We start from the raw sequence: 23,765 nt of genomic DNA on the forward strand, positions 1-23,765 counted from the left end.
ATTATTAAGCAGCAAAAACGGTTTGATCATACTAAGAACCATTATTAAAACTGAAGACTTATTAATAATTGAGCACCAAAACAGAATATTAGAATGATTTCTGAAGGATCCTGGATACTAAAGACTGGAGAAAAATCATTTTGCCATCACATATATTAATATAGAAAAAATTTAAATTGTAAAATATTTCACAGTATCACTATTTTCACACTGTATTTTTGATTAAATGCAGCCTTGGTGTGCATATGAGAGACTTCTTTCAAATATATTTAAAAAATCTCTATCTATCTATCTATCTATCTATCTATATCTATATATCTATATCTATATATATATACACATCTATATCTATATATCTATATCTATATATATATATACACATCTATATCTATCAATCTATCTATCTATCTACATATATATATATGTATATATAGTGGGTATGGAAAGTATTCAGACCCCCTTAAATTTTTCACTCTTTGTTATATTGCAGCCATTTGCTAAAATCATTTAAATTATTTTTTTCCCCTCATTAATGTACACACAGCACCCCATATTGACAGAAAAACACAGAATTGTTTACATTTTTGCAGATTTATTAAAAAAGAAAAACTGAAATATCACATGTTCCTCAGTATTCAGACCCTTTGCTGTGACACTCATATATTTAACTCAGGTGCTGTCCATTTCTTCTGATCATCCTTGAGATGGTTCTACACCTTCATTTGAGTCCAGCTGTGTTTGATTATACTGATTGGACTTGATTAGGAAAGTCACACACCTGTCTATATAAGACCTTACAGCTCACAGTGCATGTCAGAGCAAATGAGAATCATGAGGTCAAAGGAACTGCCTGAAGAGTTCAGAAACAGAATTGTGGCAAGGCACAGATCTGGCCAAGGTTACAAAAAAAAATTCTGCTGCACTTAAAGTTCCTAAGAGCACAGTGACCTCCATAATCCTTAAATGGAAGACATTTGGGACGACCAGAACCCTTCCTAGAGCTGGCCGTCCGGCCAAACTGAGCTATCGGGGGAGAAGAGCCTTGGTGAGAGAGGTAAAGAAAAACCCAAAGATCACTGTGTCTGAGCTCCAGAGATGCAGTTGGGAGATGGGAAAAAGTTGTAGAAAGTCAAACATCACTGCAGCCCTCCACCAGTCGGGGCTTTATGGCAGAGTGGCCCGACGGAAGCCTCTCCTCAGTGCAAGACACATGAAAGCCCGCATGGAGTTTGCTAAAAAACACCTGAAGGACTCCAAGATGGTGAGAAATAAGATTCTCTGGTCTGATGAGACCAAGATAGAACTTCTTGGCCTTAATTCTAAGCAGTATGTGTGGAGAAAACCAGGCACCGCTCATCACCTGTCCAATACGGTCCCAACAGTGAAGCATGGTGGTGGCAGCATCATGCTGTGGGGGTGTTTTTCAGCTGCAGGGACAGGACGACTGGTTGCAATCGAGGGAAAGATGAATGCGGCCAAGTACAGGGATATCCTGGACGAAAACCTTCTCCAGAGTGCTCAGGACCTCAGACTGGGCCGAAGGTTTACCTTCCAACAAGACAATGACCCTAAGCAAACAGCTAAAATAACGAAGGAGTGGCTTCACAACAACTCCGTGACTGTTCTTGAATGGCCCAGCCAGAGCCCTGACTTAAACCCAATTGAGCATCTCTGGAGAGACCTAAAAATGGCTGTCCACCAACGTTTACCATCCAACCTGACAGAACTGGAGAGGATCTGCAAGGAGGAATGGCAGAGGATCCCCAAATCCAGGTGTGAAAACTTGTTGCATCTTTCCCAAAAAGACTCATGGCTGTATTAGATCAAAAGGGTGCTTCTACTAAATACTGAGCAAAGGGTCTGAATACTTAGGACCATGTGATATTTCAGTTTTTCTTTTTTAATAAATCTGCAAAAATGTCAACAATTCTGTGTTTTTCTGTCAATATGGGGTGCTGTGTGTACATTAATGAGGGAAAAAAAATGAACTTAAATGATTTTAGCAAATGGCTGCAATATAACAAAGAGTGAAAAATTTAAGGGGGTCTGAATACTTTACGTACCCACTGTATATAGTAAATTATTTATTTATAATAAACAATATTATTAATAAGTATATAAAAATATATAAAATTATATGGCAAAATGGAATTTTATTTTGTAAATGGTTATTGATTTTCTTCAGCATTTAAACAGTTAAAAATCATCTAGCTTCTGAATAAACCTAGTTTTTGCTGGATCACCATAAAACATTATTTTAAAAATAAATGCACTATAATAGCAATGCTCCACGAGTATTTAAAATTAGCCATGGTCACTCTTTTCACCACAAAACTCTTTCTATCTAGGCTTGTTTTAGATTATGCTGCATTTATAAAACTCTTGAGCCTGGTGCTATTAATAGTGTGGTGTTAAATGAATAGTTCACCAAAAAAAAAGGAAAATTCTGTCATCATTTACTCACCCTCAAGTTGTTTCAAACCGGTATGAATTTCTTTCTTCTGCTGAACATAAAAGAAGATATTTTGAAGAACATCAGTAACCAAACAGTTGATGGGCCCCACTGACTTCCATAGTATGGGAGAGAAACAAAATACTATGGAAGTCAATGGGGCCCATCAACTGTTTAGTTACATACATTCTTCACAATACCTTCTTTTGTGTTCAGCAGAAGAAAGAAATTCATACAGGTTTGGAACATCTTGAAGGTGAGTAAATGATGACAGAATATTCATTTTTTGGTGAGCTAACCCTTTAACACTGTGATATTTCTGTCTATGGAAAGCAGATGGTAAACCACAATTAAACACTTGTTCAGTTATAACCAGGCGTATATCCAGATGAGTGATGTAAAGTTCTGAATCAGGTACCTCAGTAGTTGGGCAATGCCATAAAGTCCCAGCAAAGTATGCCAGATCACACAGTGTGCAGCATTCCCAACAACCTCATACTCAGAACCAGCCTGAAAGATAGGGAATGTGGTTGCATTTGCACATTTAACTAATTTGCATAATTCCTTTAGTGAATCAGGCGCTAAAACAATGCAAAAAGCACTATCAACGCTGCCATTCATTCTTTGTGAATCTTGTTCTGCAAGTTCTTCATGCCAGAACTTCAGACTTGGAATGCACGGGAATTTGGCTTTGTGGATAATGCGACGACTACAGGGACAAATTCATTTCAGGCTGATTCTTCAAGTCTGCTCTTGGAGCACAAGTGACATTTCTCAAACTAACCTGGATAAGCCTGCCCTGTTCGGTCTGCAGAGTGCTGAGTTCCTGTCCAATGTTGCCCTGGCCTTGTCTCAGAGCGTTGTACTCCATCTTCAGCTGACTGGCATGGGCAGACAGTTTGGCCACTTCTTCAGCCAGTTTAACAAGCAGAGCCCGGTCCTGCCCTTTCACTGACTTCAGATCAGTGTCGTGGTCGGTGAGAGAGTGCAGCAGTGAGGTTTGCACGCCCTCCAGACGCAGGAAGTTATTATTGTAGTCGGGGCAGTTGGGGTCAATGAAGATGTTGATTCGGGAGCCGTCGCCTCTCTCGATGGTTACCAGGGCATTAGCCTCATCCTGGTTAGTGCTGATGAGAGGGGGGCCGTCGGGGCCGCTGGGCGCTTGGTAATGGTTCATCAGAAGGATGATCCCGGTTACCGTGACAGCCAGTAACACGGCAACAAAGAGCAGGATGGTGCATAGGAGATAGCTACAGCTCATCCTCTGTAGAGAGTGTGAAAAACAGACACAGAACGAGATGCATTAGTATACAAAAATAAAAGACATGTCTCAACAGAAGCATTAAAATGACCAGCACGTCATAGACAGACAGAAATGTGTTTTTTTTTTCCCCCAATACATTTTAATCTTAAATACAACTCCGTAAAGCTGATACATAAGTAATATGCGCTGATTAAACTTGCAGGAGGGCATATCAAATCTGACATATACCGATAACACAGATTCAGAAGTAGGTTTCCCACAACTGCAGCTTACAAATTTCTAAAAATCCCTGTTGAGTATTAAACATGCATGGAGATGCCTCTTGAAAGTTTAATCTCCTATTATGTAACACCTGAAGACTCCTGAATGCATAAAATTCAGGCTTTTCACAAAGGTGTTTATAAAAGACGGAAAAAGAAAATGTATTTGCCCGGGTGCCTAAGACCTAATCACCATCCCTTGCTCCAGATAATTTAAGTCAGGATGATAGCATTCACAGCACATAAATGCAACCTCAACCAGTAGGAAACTCTGGAATTTCTCTAAACCCAGACTTTCAGAATCGGGGATGTTCTGATAAAAGAATCATGGTGAAAGCAAACTGATATTGATTGTAATTACATTTTCATTTTGGGTGCACTCCTTATGAAACACTATAAAGCTAAAATGCCAGTGATTTAGCTGGTTTAAGAAGCAAATAAACTATATTCACTGTGGGAGGACGAGAACGATAAAATTAGATGAAGCATCAATTACACATAATGTGTATCTTCATTATATTGTACTAGGGCTGATATATATTGTTAATATATGAAATTGCTCACATCATCATTATGACTTCTGGGACTTTAAATCAGTATAAATTCTATGCGTAAGTTTATATAGCCTTTGCAGTATATGCAAGATAAAATGGATCATCAAAGTTGACTGTTATTTTTAAATTATTACTTTTATTGTTAACCAGTATGTAAAAGTTTACATACCCTTGACTCTTAATAATGTGTGTTGCAGAGATGTTCACGAGTCTTTTATCTGGAGTCCGAGTCAAGTCTGGAGTCTTTTGTTACAAGTCCGAGTCGAGTCTCGAGTCATTAAAAAAAATAAAAAAAATTCTCATAATCAAATCCTATTTTTTATCTTAGTTGTATTATATAGACAAAATAATATTTCTATCACCTGTTTTATTTGAAATTAAGGTCCTATGATGTAAGGGATACTGTACATCCAGCTTGTTACTTTATAATCCATTACAATGTACAAAACAGTCGTCCTGGCAACACGAGTAGTCATTTTAAATACAGTCGCTAAGTGGACGCAAGATGGCGCCAGTGAGTCACGGTTTGTTATATAGCAGTTTGTTATACGGCTTTGTTGTTATTGAAGACAGTCATTACCAGAAAATATCAAACCTCGGAATGTTTAAAAATGTCAATTGCAAACTCTACACATGCTGATTATGATACGTTAAAATATGAACTTTAAGTAATAAATTGATTAACATCTCTTTCTATCTCTCTCTCTTATGGACACACATTAAGAAAGAGAAAAGCTGCATATAATACGAAAAGATTGATAAAACGTAGTGCTAGATTTAAAGTCTAGATTTTAATCTCGTAATCAAATTCTATGACAAGAGTCCGACCTACCATAACTGTGTGTTCACACCGCCGGCGGCGAGAGCGTCAAGGAGAGTTGAAATCAAGCCAACTTTATGGTAATGGGCTATGACGCGGTTCGGCGGCAACCAATCGGAAAGTAGAGGTCCTCGCTTGAGAGGATTCCGATTGGTTGCCACAACTTGTCATTTACTTTGACCCTCCCGGCGGCGGCGGTTTGAACGAACAGTACAGCGTTGTTGGCAGGGTGGCCAAGGCGAACGTTGACGCTCTCGCCAGCAGCGGTGTGAATGCGGTAACAAGTAAGGAAATCACCTATATGTGACGCAGATATTATAAAATTATTTAAACACAACACAAATTCTTTATTTATTATATCAGTAGTTAAGGGTAAAAGACTTGAGTCGTTTTTAAAATATTCAGAGTCTTTTGTGCCGAGTCGAGTCAAGTCTGAAGTCATTTCAGGTCGAGTCCGAGTTCAAGTCTGAAGTCTGTAAAAATGTGACTCGAGTCCGAGTCTCTAACTTGAGTTCCCATCTCTGGTGTGTTGTTACCTGGATGGCAACTGTTTTATAGCCGTGTTTCCACCAAAATTACCCAGGACAAGTAGTCTCAGGAGCTTTTTTTCTCAGACCTGTTGCTGTCTGCGTATTGCTGGCTGCCGACGTGAGCCAACCCCGCAGTCTGCTTTCGTCGCCGTTGGCTTGGTGTGTAGGTGGCTTAAGGCAGGAACACACCAAGCCGATGCTGACGAACTAGTGGCGACGAAAGCAGACTGCGGGGTTGGCTCACGTCGGCAGCGTCTGTGTCCCAAGTTGGCCTGATACACCAAACCAACGCTCGACAGCCGACGGCCAAGTAGCACGTCCGCTCTGCGCCTGCGTAAGATGAATTGCCTTTCCGAACCAGCAGGTGGCAGTACCTGAACAGGCAATCAGAATGATCAGATGGCCCGATGGACTGATGAGCTCCAATGCCGATTCAATATGTCGAAACGGCCGACAAAAAGCAGACGAGGACCAACTTGTGCAGAACACACTGAGAAAACTTAGTCGGCCGACAAACAAAAACTGCCCGTAGGCCGACCGTCGGCTTGGTGTGTTCCTGCCTTTAAAGTACCGTGAAATTAGTCTTGTGACGTAGGACTGTGCACGACTTTCCAGTTTCCACTGGATTTCGTCCTCTGCATATAAGCTTAATAAAGCCTGAACCTCGTCGTCGGTCCATCTGACGAATTTTTTCCCAAGTCCCACCCCCGAAAGTACAAAACTTTAAAAAAAGTACTACCTCGTGATCAGGGACTTTCTGAGGGGGAAATTTTTACCCTGAACTTTATTTAGACCCTGATCCCTGTGGTCGAAACATACCACCCCAAAGTCCCTAGTTCCTGGGGAAAGTTCCTGTGGTGGAAACGCAGCTTATGTTTTGTGATAGCTTAGTCTCTTGTTTGTCCTGAGCAGTTAAACTGTCTACTGTTCTACTGAAAATCATCCAGGTTCTACACATTCTTTGGGTTTCTAGCATCTTCTGCATATTTGAACCTTTTTTTGGGGGATTTTGAGATTCATCTTTTCACAAAGAGGACTCGAGGGACTCATACACATCTATTACAAAAGGTGAAAAATTTCACCTATTCTCAAGAAGGCAATCGAGATTCATTAAGAGCCGGGGGGGCTTTTGAACCATCCTTTTGCACAGGATGGTGATGTGTAATTTTTTCTTATTCTGTTTAAAGATCATATTTTTTCATTTAGTACTGCACTTCAGAAGAACATAAGAAATGTTTCCCAGAAAACAAAATAAGTACAATTTACCCCGATCATCCAATTAAAAAAAGTTTCCTGTCTATAGCCTTCATATTTTCACAACACTGAAAACACTTTATATTAGGGCTATCATTTGAAAAATAAATGATTACATGATATGCTGATTCATATATCAACACATTATTAACCACACACAAAATAAAATCAGTATTGTAACAATATTCTGGCAGACAAGTACATAGTAGAATAGGCATTATAAAATAAGTAATTAAACATAACTGACCTACAGTCCACAGCAATCAATTTTGCAGTAGAGTTGGGGACACGATTAATTGCGTTCATGTATTACAAAAAGCCTTACTTTAAATACAGTCTTCAGAATATCAAAAACATGTCTTGCTTTGTTTCACTTATGCATGCAAGCATGTGTTCCTCTTATTGTGCACTAAAAATGTAGCATAAAGCCAAAGCCGGTGTACATTATGAGGAGGGGCGGCAGCAGCTAATTTGTGAACACTTTACACTGATTTCTGTGATTGCCCAGGGCCCGAGTGGTGGGCTGGAATATAAACGACAAGATGAGCAGTGTTTCCTTTGAGGCTCTAGGAAGGCAAATCCCCACAGGGCAAAAGACTAGAAACCACAGACATAAGCCTTACAGCTCAATATTACGGTTTGGTTAAGTGCCCAGAGTTGACAACTCTCTCATCTATGCAAGTGTGTGCCAGCGTGCGGACGTGCGTGTGTGTGTGTGTGTGTATGTGTGTGTGTGTGTGTGTGTGTGTGCATACAGCAACAAACGCAGATACAACAACAAATGAAGAGAAGAACATTTGATGGGAAACTAGGGAATGCCACGCAGGCACTGGAGAGGGCTTGCTTATCATTTTGCTATGTCTTTTTATTCAGGGGGAGCCTGCATCGCTCGCCCCGCTGTTATACAAGTGCCACTTCAATATTCCACTTGACAGCGGGTACCGCTCCCTCGCGTGAGCTTCGAGTACATTTTCTACATTTATTTGTCGTACTTTTACATATATGCCAGAGTGACTTAATGCTTATGTGCTGTAGTGCCATATATGATTGAAATTAAATCACTGACACTCAGGCTGAAGCAGAGCACAGCTACAATAAAATTTTAACTGGATCAACAGTGAAGACTGTTTCTGCTTTCCTGGTCAGGCCAATTGTTCTATTTCCCAACATATTCACTGGCCCAGCACAAAAAAAGATTATAAATGTAAACATTTTATGAATATATAGTATTTAGATTCATAATTTAATATTTAAATGTTACAGTCATTATTATTTAAAGGATTAGTTCACTTTCAAATGAAAATTACCCCAAGCTTTACTCACCCTCAAGCCATCCTAGGTGTATATGACTTTCTTCTCTCGGATGAACACAATCGGAGATATATTAATAAATATCCTGATGCATCCGAGCTTTATAATGGCAGTGAATGAGTATGAGCTGGGTGGTCTGGCTGAAGCTAGATATTTTACTTCATAACTTGTTAAATATGGATATTTCAGAACACAAATTAAGATATTTTTGATGAAATCCGAGAGGTTTTTTTATCCCCCAATGAAAGCAACACAATTGTCTATACAAGAAAAACATTGTAGGAGACTGACAGAGAAGAGACTAAATTGTTGAAAAAAGTCATTATTTTTGTTTTGTGCACAAAAAGTACTCTTGTCGCTTCATAACATTAAGGTTGAACCACTGTAGTCACATGGACCATTTTAACGAAGTCTTTACTACTTTTCTGGACCTTGTATGTGATAATTATGTTGATTTCTATATGGGTGATAAAAAAACTCTCAGATTTCATCAAAAATATCTTAATTTGCATTCCAAAGATGAACAAAGGTCGACATGAGGGTGAGTAATTAACGACAGAATTTTCATTTTTGGGTGAACTATCCCTTTAAGACAAATTCAAATAATTAAAATATAGTGATGGAACAATTGGTCAAGTCACAGTTCCATCAAATGGCCCCAAACTTTCTCACATTGGCCAACTTTACCAATTGAGCGATATAAATCATGGCGCTAGCAACACCAAGGTCACTGGTTTGATTCACAGGAAATGCATGCACTGATAAAACATACAGCACTTTAAACTACCTTGGATAAAAACATCTGCCAAGTAGGTCTGACATTTCCATGTGAAGTTAAATCACCAAGTGTTGTACAGCTGCATATATGCAAACACACTCACGGATGGAATAAAAAGACATATACCCTCTGAGATGTTGATTTAACAGTCACTACTATGAATAATGGCCCCCGCTCTCATGCAAAACTTCCAGTAAAACACATCTAAATTTACAATATCTGTGTTTTGTCCCTGAGTCATGGATATATTATTCTGCAGAGGTTTCATATTGTATTTCCATACTTGTGTGATAAAGAATCTCTTTACAAGACACCGATGAACAAAAGCAAAAGTGGAGCCCGGTGAAGAGGGCCCTATTCCCGAAGTCCCACCGCATCGAGCGCAGGCATTGTCATATTTATTTTAAAGATAATTAATGTGCACAAAAGACTCCAGCCTACTTCATCATGCAGCACCAGACGAGAGCGGCCTCAGATCAATTTGTTACAATAAAGCAACAATACCTGCTGTCTGCAGGAATTAGCCGGGCTTATATCTGACCCCTCCGCTGCGAGCATATCGCATACAGCCGTGTGACAACAAAGACGTGGGCGAGACCCAGCTTTTCCCTCCAGAGTAGCCCTGCAAGAAATCCTCGCCAATACAATGAGGCAGCAAGCTCTTCTATTCTGTGTCCGAGTGCCCCATCAATCTTGCTCTTCTTCATTGTGATAGAGGCTCTCTATGGGTGTTAACGAGAAAAACCAGGGACCGAATAAGCATTCGGTTGCCGTTCCACAACCTGCATCTTAAATAGGCAACGGGCCCTGACTGTGGCCGCCTTTGGAGGCGTCTACGCACCTTTTCTTCCCTCTCACAGTCTAGTGGGCAACAGGTATTCAGATGGCCCCTGAACAGACACAGGTTGAGATTAGAGGGCCACGCTCAGCTGAGCGCAGACAATATTTGATAAGGGCTTTTATCTGTCGTGGTGAGACAAGGCTCTTGAATGAGGAGAGGTGAAACAGAGGAGCTGAGGAACAAAAACACCAACACATTCTTTCCACCGCCCACCTTAGACCTCTAAGACCCACAGCGAATCGACACTGATACCAGCCACAAGAACTGAGAGTGAGGTCAAACGCGTTGACACGAAGGGAACATCACATGACAGAGCCGGTGATTGCTTATTCAGGGAGATGTAGGGTGAGGTGTCAGGTTTTCCTCTTGACATTGGCCTCTGACAAAAGAAGATGCGCAACAGAGTAACCATCGCCTTGCTATTAGAAATCACAGTAAGATCTTTATCAGGGCCCGGGGGGGGGTGTCTTATTGGTGAAAATTCAATGAAAATATTCTCACAGAGACACTTGGTAACCACAGGTAAAACAATACATGGCTACTCACTACCACCGTCAAATCAATATATAGGCCTATAAAAAACGCCTAAACACAGGTACAAACTACACCTTAACAAAGACATGAATTATACATTCCCCTGATTCTTCTATCTTCATTCATGGCACATTTGTCCTGTTTTCCTCCTCAGTCTTTTTGGGAATGTTGAGGCAGTTTCATCCAATTTAAAACTAGTTTAATTGAAATTGATTTGTAGTTTGTAAATGAGAGGTGTGTCTCGAATTGAAACTCTTCTCACTAGATGTCACAACGCTGTTTAATAATGGTGACCGGGAATAAATGCAGCTCCTTTAAGCTTTCGTTCTGTTATCCACTGGGCCGTCCTGCATAGTTCAAAGTAAAGTGAAACACCTGAAAACAGCACTATTTGTTCTGAATTTGTTGCTACTGACCAAGAAACAACTTCAGATGATTCAGTGACAGAGCGTTCAGAACGAGTTCAAATCCTTTCAGATCGTTATGCAAGAACGTTTGGCCAATTCATGGAAACGAAAGAATCGAGACAAAAGAATTATTAATTCACGAATGATAGGTATCGCTGGTTCAGTCGACAGAAATACGGAACACACATAATAACTGCTGAAATATTCACATGGAAAACGTTTCTCAGGTCAGTCGCAGGAGCGTGCATGGTACAGCTGCAGGCACCAATGTGGCCACGTATCTAACCAATTTTAACCGCACAGCCAGGAAAAGAGGAGGGAGACTGTGGTGCCGCAGGCCAGATGAAGATCATTGGCAGGCCGGATTTGGACCGCAGGCCGCCAGTTGACGAACCCTGATCTACATAATAGCTCAATAGTTTCTCCCTGACAACAAATGGAGAGCAAATCGAGACCAGTGATTCAAAGTTTAAAATACACCCCAATAATCTCTGCCTCTTCCAGGGTTGTGGAAAATTAAGAATTGGCTCCTTTTTCTCTGATGGTATGGGGTTGCATGAGTGTGTGTGGCATGGACTGCTTACACATCTGGAAAGGCACCATCAATGCTGAAAGGTATATCCAAGTTCTAGAACAACATATGCTCCCATCCAGACGTCGTCTCTTTCAGGGAAGACCTTGCATTTTCCAACTTGACAATGCCAGACGACATACTGCATCATTTACAACATCATGGCTGCGGGAAGATGCGACAAAGAAAACCTAAGACAGTTGAGCAACTAGAAGCCTGTATTGGACAAGAATGGGACAACATTCCTATTCCTAAACTTGAGCAACTTGTCTCCTCAGTCCCCAGACGTTTGCAGACTGTTATAAAAAGAAGAGGGGATGCCACACACTGGTAAACATGGCCTTGTCCCAACTTTTTTGAGATGTGTTGATGCCATGAAATTTAAAATCAACTTATTTTTCCCTTAAAATGATACATTTTCTCAGTTTAAACATTTGATATGTCATCTATGTTGTATTCTGAATAAAATATTGAAATTTGAAACTTCCACATCATTGCATTAAATTGAATTGGCCACACATTACTGGAAGTGGTTCAAAATTAAATTAATTCAAATTCAGGAATTTTCAATTCGATTCTGAATGGTACACAACCTTGGTCTCCTCTAAACTTTCAGGACATATTGAGGAAGACCCTTCAAGGAACCATACCGTGTAACGGTATGTGACCACAGGTAGAAGAAAGCAGGAGAAGCAGGTTTCCAACAAACTCAAAAGGTTTAATAAGAACTCAAAGGGTAGATAACACATCAAAAACATAACAGTGACAGGACAAAGCGTGAACAAACCAAGGAGTACTCATACAGGAACTAACAAACAAGACACACCTGAAACAAGGACACTAATCAAATCAGAAACCATGACAACTAACTAAAGGCAGGAAAACTAAACAAAGGAGAACATGGTGAAAAACAGACAGACATGTGACATACTGGAGGACAAGGGTATTTATTGGAAGTCACATCAGCTAACTACTTGGGTGCCGCAGGGTTCTTCTGTTTATTTCATCAAGAAATTTAAAAGAAACATTTGAGAAAAACTTAAAATATAATTGAACTCCATTAAGTCTCCAAAACTATGAAAAAGTAACCTCCAAGCAATAAAAATTTCCTCAGGGTGGTTTTGCTCACCATTAGTTTAATTGTAGGTTATATAAGTTGAGAAACCAAGGAAAATTGCCTTTTGAATGGTCTTCTCTCTGTTCTTGAACAACTCATTTTTAGAAGGGTCAGCATCTACCCTTGAGACACACATGGTTTAATCATAACTTAATTTAATCAATACCTAAAAAAAAAAAAAAAAAAACCTGAACCGCATTCAATGCGTTTGTGTGTCCTTCTAATCTTATGAATGCAGCTTTGCTGAATATAAATCATGAGACTGTGAACCGCCTCAGGTTCATATTGGTTTTTCAATGAATGCATGTGCGCTGAAGGGTTTTCAATACAATGAACAGCCAGTGAGGTTGCAGGCAGTTTCAACAGTGATTCAAAGGCTGTTAGGGCATAGCTTCATTCTAAGGCCAAAGCTTTTAAAGTCTTTTTTTTTTTCAGTTGTCACATGTTCTAATATGCACAATAATGTTATTGCAGTGACGACCTTGGTATAAGTGAAAATTAAACAACACAAAGCTTTTGAAAATTAACGTTTGTAGAAATACAAATCTAGGATACGTATATAGCATATGAGAAGACTATGATATGAATAGCAGAGATTTCAAAGGCTTAGCAGTCATTGTTAATTCCCTAGGCCTTTGAAAAGATATCATTTCTGTTCACAACTTGGTAACCAATATATAATTTACTTCTACATTTATTTATTGAACGGGTTCTTTTATCTATAGTGAAAAATGGAGCACAAATGAAAAGTAAATGCAATTGCATTGTGCTTCTGAGCGTACAAAATTTGGCAAAATTGATTCCGAACTGTATTTTACCTTAGTATTTGTACCAGTGTTCAGTTCGCCTTCTACTTGGCAAAACTACAAGCAACACAAGTATGTCAACATTTACACAGACAGTTTGTTAACACGTTATGGAGCTCCATCTTTGCGAGACAGATTGTAAATTGCTGTTAATATCCACGCTTAATGGATAAACAGATGGAAAAAGGTTTAAACATAAAGACATAATAATGTCTTCGTACATGCAAGGATAACAGTCAGATGGACAGCACTCCCAATCAGCACCCGATAATAGACTTGATGATGTGTACCACAACATTTGCTTTACCTCAGGGGTCCCTTTATCTTGCAATATAAATCTACAGCTCCTGCTGAAATATTGGGATGCCTCAAGGCTCTAATCTAGGCCTGACCTAATCTTCTTATAAGAGCTTAAGTTAGAAGGATGCTCTCCCAGCTGTGCACATACATTCAGAGGGTGAAATAAACAGGCTGACAGTCAGACATATGTAGTTGTTTACTTTTTCCCCTGAGGTACAGATCTCCCGGATTTAAGAGTGCTGGGTATTCATTAACTACTGTATGAGTCTTGATGAGTGACCTTTTAATGTTCTCAATGCTTCAGCAGAAAACCAATCCCAGACAGACGAAAACGCATCTGCTAATGTATATGTAACTTGACCTACTAACAGCATAAAGTACATGTAGAATATAGGCTATTTATATTCATTAGGGTTGAGAATCGAGTCTTATTCAAAACTGGTTATATTCTTTCTTTTTTTTTTTTTTTTAAAGAAAAGAAAAAAAAGCTGAATGATTTCTATGAATTTTGGTTCTGCTAATGGGTTTTAGGCATGCATTTTTTTTACCGACGCAGATAGTCATGTACCAAAATACTCATGCAACAATGTCACAACACTGCTACTGTTTTTTTTTTTAATATAAAGCTAAACATACAGCACAACTAGTATAGATTTCCAAACAATTGACTCTTATTAACCAGTTCTTTTTAGGGTGTGTTCACACTTGTCATGTTTGGTTCGATTAAAACGAACCCTGGTGCGATTGCTCTGTTAGTGCATTTCATTTGTGTGAACGCTGCTATCCGAACCCTGGTATGCACCAAACATGAGACCGCTGAAAAGATGGGTCTCAGTCCACTTCCAAACGAACTCTGGTGCGGTTCGAATGATATATGAACGCAACACGGACCAAAGACATGTAAACGAACCAAAAACATGAAGATGAGACCCTAAAAAGGACAGATTCCTCACGCATATCATTTTTTCTCGTCATAGTCGCGAGTTTCACAGGCATCAGACACGCGTCTCCACAAAGCAGTATGTGTGATGGAGGGATTACCGCCACTGTTTTGACTCCTTTACACATTTTATAAGCTCTTCACAAGTTCCCAGCTGGCCAAAATAACATCATATGCAGGCTACTCACACACAACGAGTGGATTTATCTCAGCACACAGCATTGTTTTGGATGTTCGGTAAGTTCCGTCTCAAAATAGGCAATACGTTAAAAATTCAACCAATCAGGTTATGAACGTATCCCTATGCCTGTAGGTTCGGTATCTTTTGGTTTGGTGATAAAATTGCCAATCTGAACGCTAATCGGACAAGGACTAAAATTTTTCTTTTTTCTTTTTGGTCCGGACCAAACGAACCGAACTACAAGTGTGAACCCACCCTTAGTGAAACCATTCAGAATCAGTCCAGTTCTCAGACTCACATACTGAGCTGCAATTTTTGGTCTACTTTCATCATATATGACTCAAAATGAACAAAGAATTGCTTTTTGAATTATGTTTACTTAAGGCTTGTGACATAATCAGTGGTTACTGACCGATTGTCCATGTAGTTAAAGATAAACATTGATAGTTTTGTAATTATTAATAGTGTTTTATAAAAAAAAAATAATAGCATAATAATGACATTACCAAATGTGACCCTGGACCACAAAACCAGTCATAAGGGTCAATTTTTCTGAATAAATAAGCTTAAATGTATGGTTTGTTAGGATAGGACAATATTTAGCAGAGATACAATTATTTGAAAATCTGGAATCTGAGGGTGCAAAAAAATCTAAATTGAAAAAAATCGCCTTTAAAGTTGTCCAAATTAAGTCCTTAGCAATGCATATCCACTCACAAAAATACATTTTTGATATATTTACCGTAGGAAATTTACAAATCATCTTCATGGAACCTAAAAAAAAGGATAATTTTGACCCATACAATGTATTGTTGGCTATTGCTACAAATATACCCATGCGACTTATGACTGTTTTTGTGGTCAAGGGTCACAGATGTATCTGGTTAAACAAAAAGCAATGCAGGAATTTTTAATAACGATTCAATTTTTGTTTGTCACTTTAGACAAAAGAACTTAAATGAATAAATGTATAATTTACTGTACATTTCAGATGGCGATAATTTCTTACGTCCTAAAAACTTTAATGCATTACATTTTTAACACAGTCAACAGAGTTCTTTTATACTGCACTCAGGTTAATGTTGCTGCCACAGTTTAGATCAAGTCTTCATCTGAAGACCCCTAGAGCACTTTCAGACCCCTTCAAAAACACATGAGTCTTAAATGTGGTCAAGCTCCAGTTGTTTTACAAATTAGACACTTGTAAGGCCAAACGCCTGAAAGCATCGCCCGTCAACCCGAATTAAGGGATCACTACGCCGCTCACTCTGAATTACACAGCAACCCGAGGCCTAAAAAATATCTTGTGATACAACTTGAAAGCAGAAATCCCAACGAGTAAGTCTTAGTGCTTTGGGCAGACCAGATGTAGGGGATTATTCTTAATCTGCAAAATGGCCACACAACTCTAGCGCTTCTTCTCCAGTTCATTTATCACTAACGTCGCATGGCAGTAAGACTCGGGAACCCAAGCACTGACTCACTACGAGATCCGCACTGCCGCATCCACACAAATCAAAACGCACACACATGCGTTCACACAAACCAGCGCAATCTGCTGGCTCAGAATATGTGGCTTCATTAGCCGGTTTGAAATGATAAATAGTTTATTGTGCGTGGGGAGGGGCTGTGCCCGAGGCTGTCAAAAGCAGACTGTTCTACCAGCTCCACTGAGGCTATTAAAACGGCATCGCACTAAAGTGTGAACTGCTTTTCTGAGCCAATAGGTGATGAAATCCTGAGAAGGGGCCCTCAAGTGTATCTTTGAAACATCTCACGAGGATCTCCAAAGCAGATAACAGCACCTCGCCTACAATCTGAGGAGTCACTGGTTGGTCGAAGCACTGCGACATGCTCATTATAGCCTGAGGTGAGCGATAAAAATAATTCTACTTCCTGCATAGGGTGAGAGAGGTAAACAAGGCGGGGGAAACGAATTAGCATTTGTAGGGCGCTTTGTAGTACTCGTAGTGCGCATACAGTTCTTTAATAAAGAAATCATGGTTTTTCCAAGAAGAGAAGCTTCAAACTGAGATCTGCACAAGCGCAGGTCAAGAACCATATTGCGGGGGGGGGTTGTGTATAACAGCACAGTGTGACGTTTACCGAAGACATTTGCAAAGAGTGGCCATACTCTGAGCTCTGCGCCTTCTTCAAGGAAACAAGCGGGTGCCACTCAGAACAGAGGAATTAACACTTGTGGTACATATTGCTTCATATAATTGCTGCCATGTGCTGCTAAAGTGAGTCTGAAAACTTGGCCGTCAACTTTTAATCATAGTCCTCCTCCACTGACCCTAAACCTCCTTTCTTCAAACCTTAGATAACCTTGACTTGTGTGATTGACTTTGTGGAAATATATGTCTACTCTCTCTGTTCAATGTCTAGACTTTTAAGCTATAGAAAAGAAAGCTCATAGTTGAGCTCTCTTCAATATCTCAAATGTAATACTATGAATAGTTCATTAAAGACACATATTCAAAAACAATATTTCATTCATGAATGTAACAAGGGGTTTTCTTTATGAGAGAGTCAATAAATCATTCACAGAACCAGTTCGTTCAAAACAGTTAAATTCTGCCTTGGACTATTTGGAAATATGTTGATGTAGCAATATTGTACAACAAAAGTTACTTAATACCAACTTTTTCTTTAATGAACCATTCTAGAAAATCAGTATCAGACTCACAATTGTGTGGCAAAATATTAAAGGGTTAGTTCACCCAAAAATGTAATTTCTGTCATTAATTACTCACTCTCATGTCGTTCCACACCCGTAAGACCTCCGTTCATCTTCAGAACACAAATTAAGATATTTTTCCTAAAGTCAGTGAGGCCTCCTTTGCCAGCAAAATAATTAACACTTTCAGATGCCCAGAAAGCTACTAAAGACATATTTAAAACAGTTCATGTGATTACAGTGGTTCAACCTTGATGTTATGAAAAGACGAGAATACTTTTTGTGCGCCAAAAAACAACAACAAAATAACGACTTTATTCAACATTATCTAGTGATGGGCAATTTCAAAACACTGCTTCATGAAGCTTTACGAATCTTTTGTTTTGAATCAGTGGTTCGGAGCGTTTATCAAACTGCCAAAATCACGCCCCCCAGTGGTGAACCATTGAAATTTGGAAACACTTATGATGTAACAAAGCCTTGTTTAATGAAATCATGTGACTTTGGCAGTTTGATTCATGCTCCGAACCACTGATTCAAAACAAAAGATTCGTAAAGCTTCATGAAGCAGTGTTTTGAAAATGTCCATCACTAGATATTGTTGAATAAAGTCTTTTTTTTTTTTTTTTGGTGCACAAAAATACTCTCGTCTCTTCATAACATTAAGGTTGAACCACTGTAGTCACATGAACTGTTTTAAATATGTCTTTAGTACCTTTCTGGGCATCTGAAAGTGTTAATTATCTTGGCAATGGAGGCCTCACTGAGCCATCGGATTTGATCAAAAATATCTTAATTTGTGTTCCGAAGATAAACGAAGGTCTTACGGGTGTGGAACGACATGAGGGTGAGTAATTAATGACAGAATTTTCATTTTTGGGTGAACTAACCCTTAAATGACTCACTTTCATGTCGTTCCAAACCAGTAAGACCTTTGTTCATCTTCAAAACACAAATTAAGATGTTTTTGATGAAATCTGAGAAGTTTTTTATTCTCCATGGAAAGCAACGAAATTACCACATTCAAGGTCCAGAAAAGCAGTACAAACATTTTTAAAATAATCAATGTGACTACAGTGGATCAACCTTAATGTTGTGAAATGACGAGAATATTTTTTGTGTGCAAAAACAAAACAAAAATAACGACTTTATTCAACAAATTCGTCTCTCCCGTCATTCTCCTACACTGTTTACGTTGCAGCGCTTCCAGGTTCTACGTCAGTTCGCCGGCTCATGCATGCATCGTGCCGCTCACATGAACAGCGTCGACCAATACTGAGCTGGCGTTCTGACACAGTACCTGGAAGCGCTGCAACATCAATAGTGTAGGAGAATAACAGGGGAAAGATGAATTTTTGAGTGAACTAACCCTTTAACTGAGCTTAAAATATTATAGAAGAAACATCTGCATGAGCTCCGTTAGAGTGACCTCTACAAAATAAACTTTGGGAGTGTGCACAATCTCTTCAAGTCAAAGTATATATTTACTGCTATATACAACAGAAAGTGTTTACAGCGATAGTGTGTGTCCACTCAACTGACTGTTGACATGATTTAGCCTCAGCGTGTGGCTTGTGTGTGTGTGCGCGGCTTGTGTATGCATAACTCGGCAGAGTGGCAAGCAGCAGTGACAGTGCCTTCTCTCTGCAGGCTTGCCTGTCAGTGCACTCCAAGGACAGGCAGCGATGTGTGCAGGCAGCGATTTGTCTTTCAGGCCTCTTCTGGGCTCCAGAGAGCTGCTTCTGCAGGGATGCCATAAGTCACCATTCACACTCCTCCTCTCCGCTCCCTAATGGCTGACACACAGAAGTCAGCTCGGGCTTTGCTCTGACACGCTGGATCAAAACTGCAGGGGACAAAAGATCAGCCTGTACACACATACATACACACACATGGACCGACGGATGTCATGTGAGTTAAAGCAAATGCATAAGATGTAAAAGCACCTCTCATTTGTATGATGCCTCGACAGTGAGCAAACAGATCTCAAAATGTTATTTCGACATGCTTGAGAAGCAATGTTTGTGCACAAGGAGAATATGAGTTCTACATTCTTCAAGCAAAAGTTCAAAGGAATGAGAAATTTTCAGGAGAAATGCATTTGTGACATGTAGTTTAGGTGACATAAACACATTTCCAAGAGGTGCTTTGTATAATTTTACTGGAACATCACAATGTGTCTCAAGTGCTTGCTTTAGTGGAAACTAGAGATAAATAACATACAGGTTTCATAAAATCTCTGTAATTTTTGGACTTAGATAAACTGGTAACACTTTACAATAAGATCTCATTTGTTAGCATTAGGTAATGTATTAACTAACATGAACTAACAATGAGCAATACATTTGTTACAGTATTATTTGTTAGGGATGTAACGATACCCTCATGTCACGATTCGATACATATCACGATAATGAACTCACGAAACGATATTATTGCGATACTTCAAAACATATGGTAAGAGGTTAACAAAAAATTAACTGATGATTAAAATGCTACATTTGGTATTATATTGAGGGTGGAAATGAATAGGCTTGGACTTGGTGCTGGTAACCCAATGAACAGGACAATGGTGACACTAAAATAAAAATAATAATTATATTTAATGCACAGCACATATTGCCACTATCCACGATACATATTGTTGAATTTTTGTATTGCGATATATTGTGACACGATATAGTGATGTCTAGCACTCATAGAAGTATAAGCACGAGATATCACTGCCGTTGTCAGAGCGCGATCAGACCTTACTAAGCGAATGCTGAACGCAGTTGGACATAGTGGTGTTTTAGAGGTAAAAAATGATATAAATACTGTTCGGTAGAAGAAGAAACGTAAGTCATCGAAATCTAATAATTTACATGAGGAGATTAAGAAGATGAGGCACTCGAGTCGGGAGGAGGAAAAATGCCGGATGTTGCTTGTTCCGCGACAGCATCAAACTTCTGTCACGGTCCACAAAACTGAATCATGAACAGTTTTTAAAAGCCGTTTTTAATACCAATGTACTCGGCAAATGTGTTTATTTTAACTAGGGATGTCCAGATCCGATCATGTGATCGGAAATCGGGCCCGATCACGTTGTTTCAGACTCGATCGGAATCGGACGTTACCTCCCGATCAGGACTCGGATATATATGTATTAGGGGTGCAACGGTTCTCCACTTACGGTTCGCTACGCACTTGCACCGCGGTCCATCTCGAATGACGACACATCTATTGGTTAATATGGTTTGTTTAAAATAGCATCGTGGAAAACAGACAGACAGAGTTCAGATAATGTATGTTTCAGTCGATGGATGCACAAAACGTTACAACAACAATAATCAGAAAGCGTGGACAAAACAGTAACTCTTTGTAAACTGTTAACTTCGAGTGCTGTATGCTCTAATGTCCAGTCGCCGTCATCACCCGGGTGTTGATAGCGCGCGAGCGCAGGTGAGACCTGAACAGCACACGTTGCTGTCTGTGTTTAAACTAACTCATTTAAGCCTTGCTGATTTAAACCTTCAAGAACAAGACGCGAAAGAGAGCTCGCGTGCTGTGAGAAGATTTGTGTGCGCTCATCCAAAGCGCGCTCACGCTTATTTCAGTCAGCGTGCAAATACTGAGTTCTCTTTCAAGTCTTGCGCTTCGGCGGACAAATTCATACAAAAATTGTCAACATGCCCGTCTTGGCGAGTATCCTAGCAAACATAGTCGGTTATGTCTTAAGTGAACGTATATTAGTCGAGAAAGACAGCGCATGTGTAACAGTATATGTACTGGATCGTGTATGTCTTAAAGGGGAAAAAACTATTCCTGGTGCCTGTTTTTAATGTTAAATAACAAAGAAATCACTCACTGCTCTTGACTGAATAGTTTTTGTAACTTCAATAATGATTAATCTTTATTTATTTTATACAGTAAAGATGCAGTGATATTTTATATTTGATTACTTTATCCATTTTCTGTACTTGAAAACTACTGTTAGATACCTGAAAAACCTGAAAAGCACTGTTCCTGGATCCTGCATCTGTTTTTTCGCTCTTCTTTATTCTTTTTTATGTATTATAAAAGTATCAGATCGGGACTCGGTATCGGTAGATACTCAAAATCAAATGACTCGGACTCGGACTCGAGGGCAAAAAAACGTGATCGGGACATCCCTAATTTTAACCGTGCGGTGGCACCAGATACTCTTTAATAATGACAAACAGAGACATAATTCATTTATAACATTAACAAGATGACTCGTTGAATTCATTTTGGGAGCGACGACTGAATGTATTTTTAGTCAAATGTCAAAAATATAAAAGATTAGGATTGACAAAGTTCAGAGCCTGTCATATATGTGGATCAACTTACTTTGTTTATTTTCAATATGAAAAATAACTTTTATATTGATGGATTAATTGCATTTTGGGGAAAAAACTATCCGTTTTTATAATAAACCTTTTAAAATCAAAATGTAGATTTGAATTTTTAATGTTTTTATAACCAAAAGATGCTATGTGAAAGTTAGAAACAGAAAATAGTGGTTTTCATCTTGCCACTTTCTTGGTAAAGAAAACACCTTTGACACTCAAATTAATCAAAATGGAGTTATAGCGTTTTGGAACCAAACTATTCATTTATAAATGTCGAAATTAACATTAAAGCTGCAGTCCGTAATTTTGCCTCTTTGTCGCCATCTCTGTTTGAAACCTGCAATTGCAGTTGTTTGCGGAATTATCATCTTTACGTGCGTTGTGCCTCGGCACGGCATCTAAAGTTTGCTGTTATTCACCACATCAGTGTGGATACTGTACTTTGGAATCACAGATTGTAGTCTTGAAGTATGACCAAAATAAGAATTTTCACCGGAGAATATCATCTGAACAAGTAAGTAACAAATCTGCGACTTCTGTTCTAACTGAGGAAAAAAAAGCATTACAGTAAATCGCGCTGCCTGTGGTGATTAACTCTAACGATCGCCTAGCTCATATCATGTCAAACCCTGCAAATTATTATTACTGTTATACTTTGTTCTCAAATTGTTAATGTTAACAATATCAGCACTGCGTGACTATGTGTATTTAGTGTGTATTAGCGTTAGGCCATCCTTAAAAATATTTTCGTTTGCAGTAACAGTAAAAAAAAAAAAAAAAAAAAAAAAAAAGGGTCGGTAGGTAGGTCTATATTTTTTTTTTTCAAGTTTCAATGTAAAAAAAAAGTACAATTTTGGTGATGGTGATTACGTAGGTATGAATTTAAACAAATTAGCATATTGTGACGTCACTGACTGGGTCTTTCAACCTGTGCCTTCGGGCGCAGCCGTGTTTCCACTGTCGGGCCTAAAGCGGGCGTGCTAGTGCGTGCCAGGGCCAGTCGCGTTTCCACTGTCACTTCCGGGGATTGATCGTGCCTCATCGGGGCTTCCTCGGGGCCAACGGCCCGGGTTTTTCGGCCCGCCGAATACCTTGGTCCAAAGCGGGCCAGCTCGGGCTTGAGGAGGGAGTGGTTACGAACAAAGGCGGAGTTTATCTGTGTGTGGAGACGGAGGCGCCGATGATTACATGTAGGTTACCAGCTAACACCAGCATTAAAGACTTTTAAAATCATTTTAGCTCAAAACTCACTTTCAGACAGCAGCAAGTGTTTTAAATTACTTATGTTTGTGATCCGATGTGGATTCTGATCACCAAGACTACGCGCGCTATTACCACAGTAAACATGGTAAATACGACGGCTTGAAGAAATCAGACAAATATACGTAGGCTATCACAATCATGTAATTATTTTATCTGTCAGCACGTCTCGTCTCTCAACGGGTTGAGACGAAGCGAACGCACCGGCCATAGTGTGACATCCGTTAACCAGTGTAAACATAGATGACGTCACGGGTTTTTATTTAAAAGAAAGAACGTAGTCTTCGTTTGTATGTAGGCCTAGGCTATTTATATATTTACAATACTTACTAAATATAATTAATATTATTTTATTGCTTTTGTATTAGTTGTTTGAAGAGTAAAAAAAAAATTGGTCGGTCTTAACACAAATTTACAACCGGCAAGTCGGTCGGACTTAAAGCAAAAAAAAATAAAAATTTGAGTCGGTCCGAAATTGACAGGGTCGGTCGGGTTACGGCAAACAAGAATATTTTTAAGGATGGCCTTACCTGTAGATTTCAATTTCTGTACA

At 39.3% G+C, this 23,765-nt stretch overlaps 1 protein-coding gene across 9 annotated transcripts in view; it reads right to left on the reverse strand.

Annotated features, from left to right (window-relative positions):
• Positions 1 to 23,765, reverse strand: part of fibcd1a (fibrinogen C domain containing 1a) — a 172,992-nt gene that overhangs the window by 103,376 nt on the left and 45,851 nt on the right. For all 9 annotated transcript variants that reach the window (XM_048209265.1, XM_048209264.1, XM_048209258.1 and 6 more), the window contains one exon: positions 3,237 to 3,716. In XM_048209265.1, the coding sequence (XP_048065222.1) occupies positions 3,237 to 3,716 (480 nt within the window). The remainder of the gene's footprint in view (positions 1 to 3,236; positions 3,717 to 23,765) is intronic.

The sequence above is a fragment of the Megalobrama amblycephala genome, linkage group LG12 (assembly GCF_018812025.1).
Source record: "Megalobrama amblycephala isolate DHTTF-2021 linkage group LG12, ASM1881202v1, whole genome shotgun sequence".
In the NCBI taxonomy this organism is placed as follows: domain Eukaryota; kingdom Metazoa; phylum Chordata; class Actinopteri; order Cypriniformes; family Xenocyprididae; genus Megalobrama; species Megalobrama amblycephala.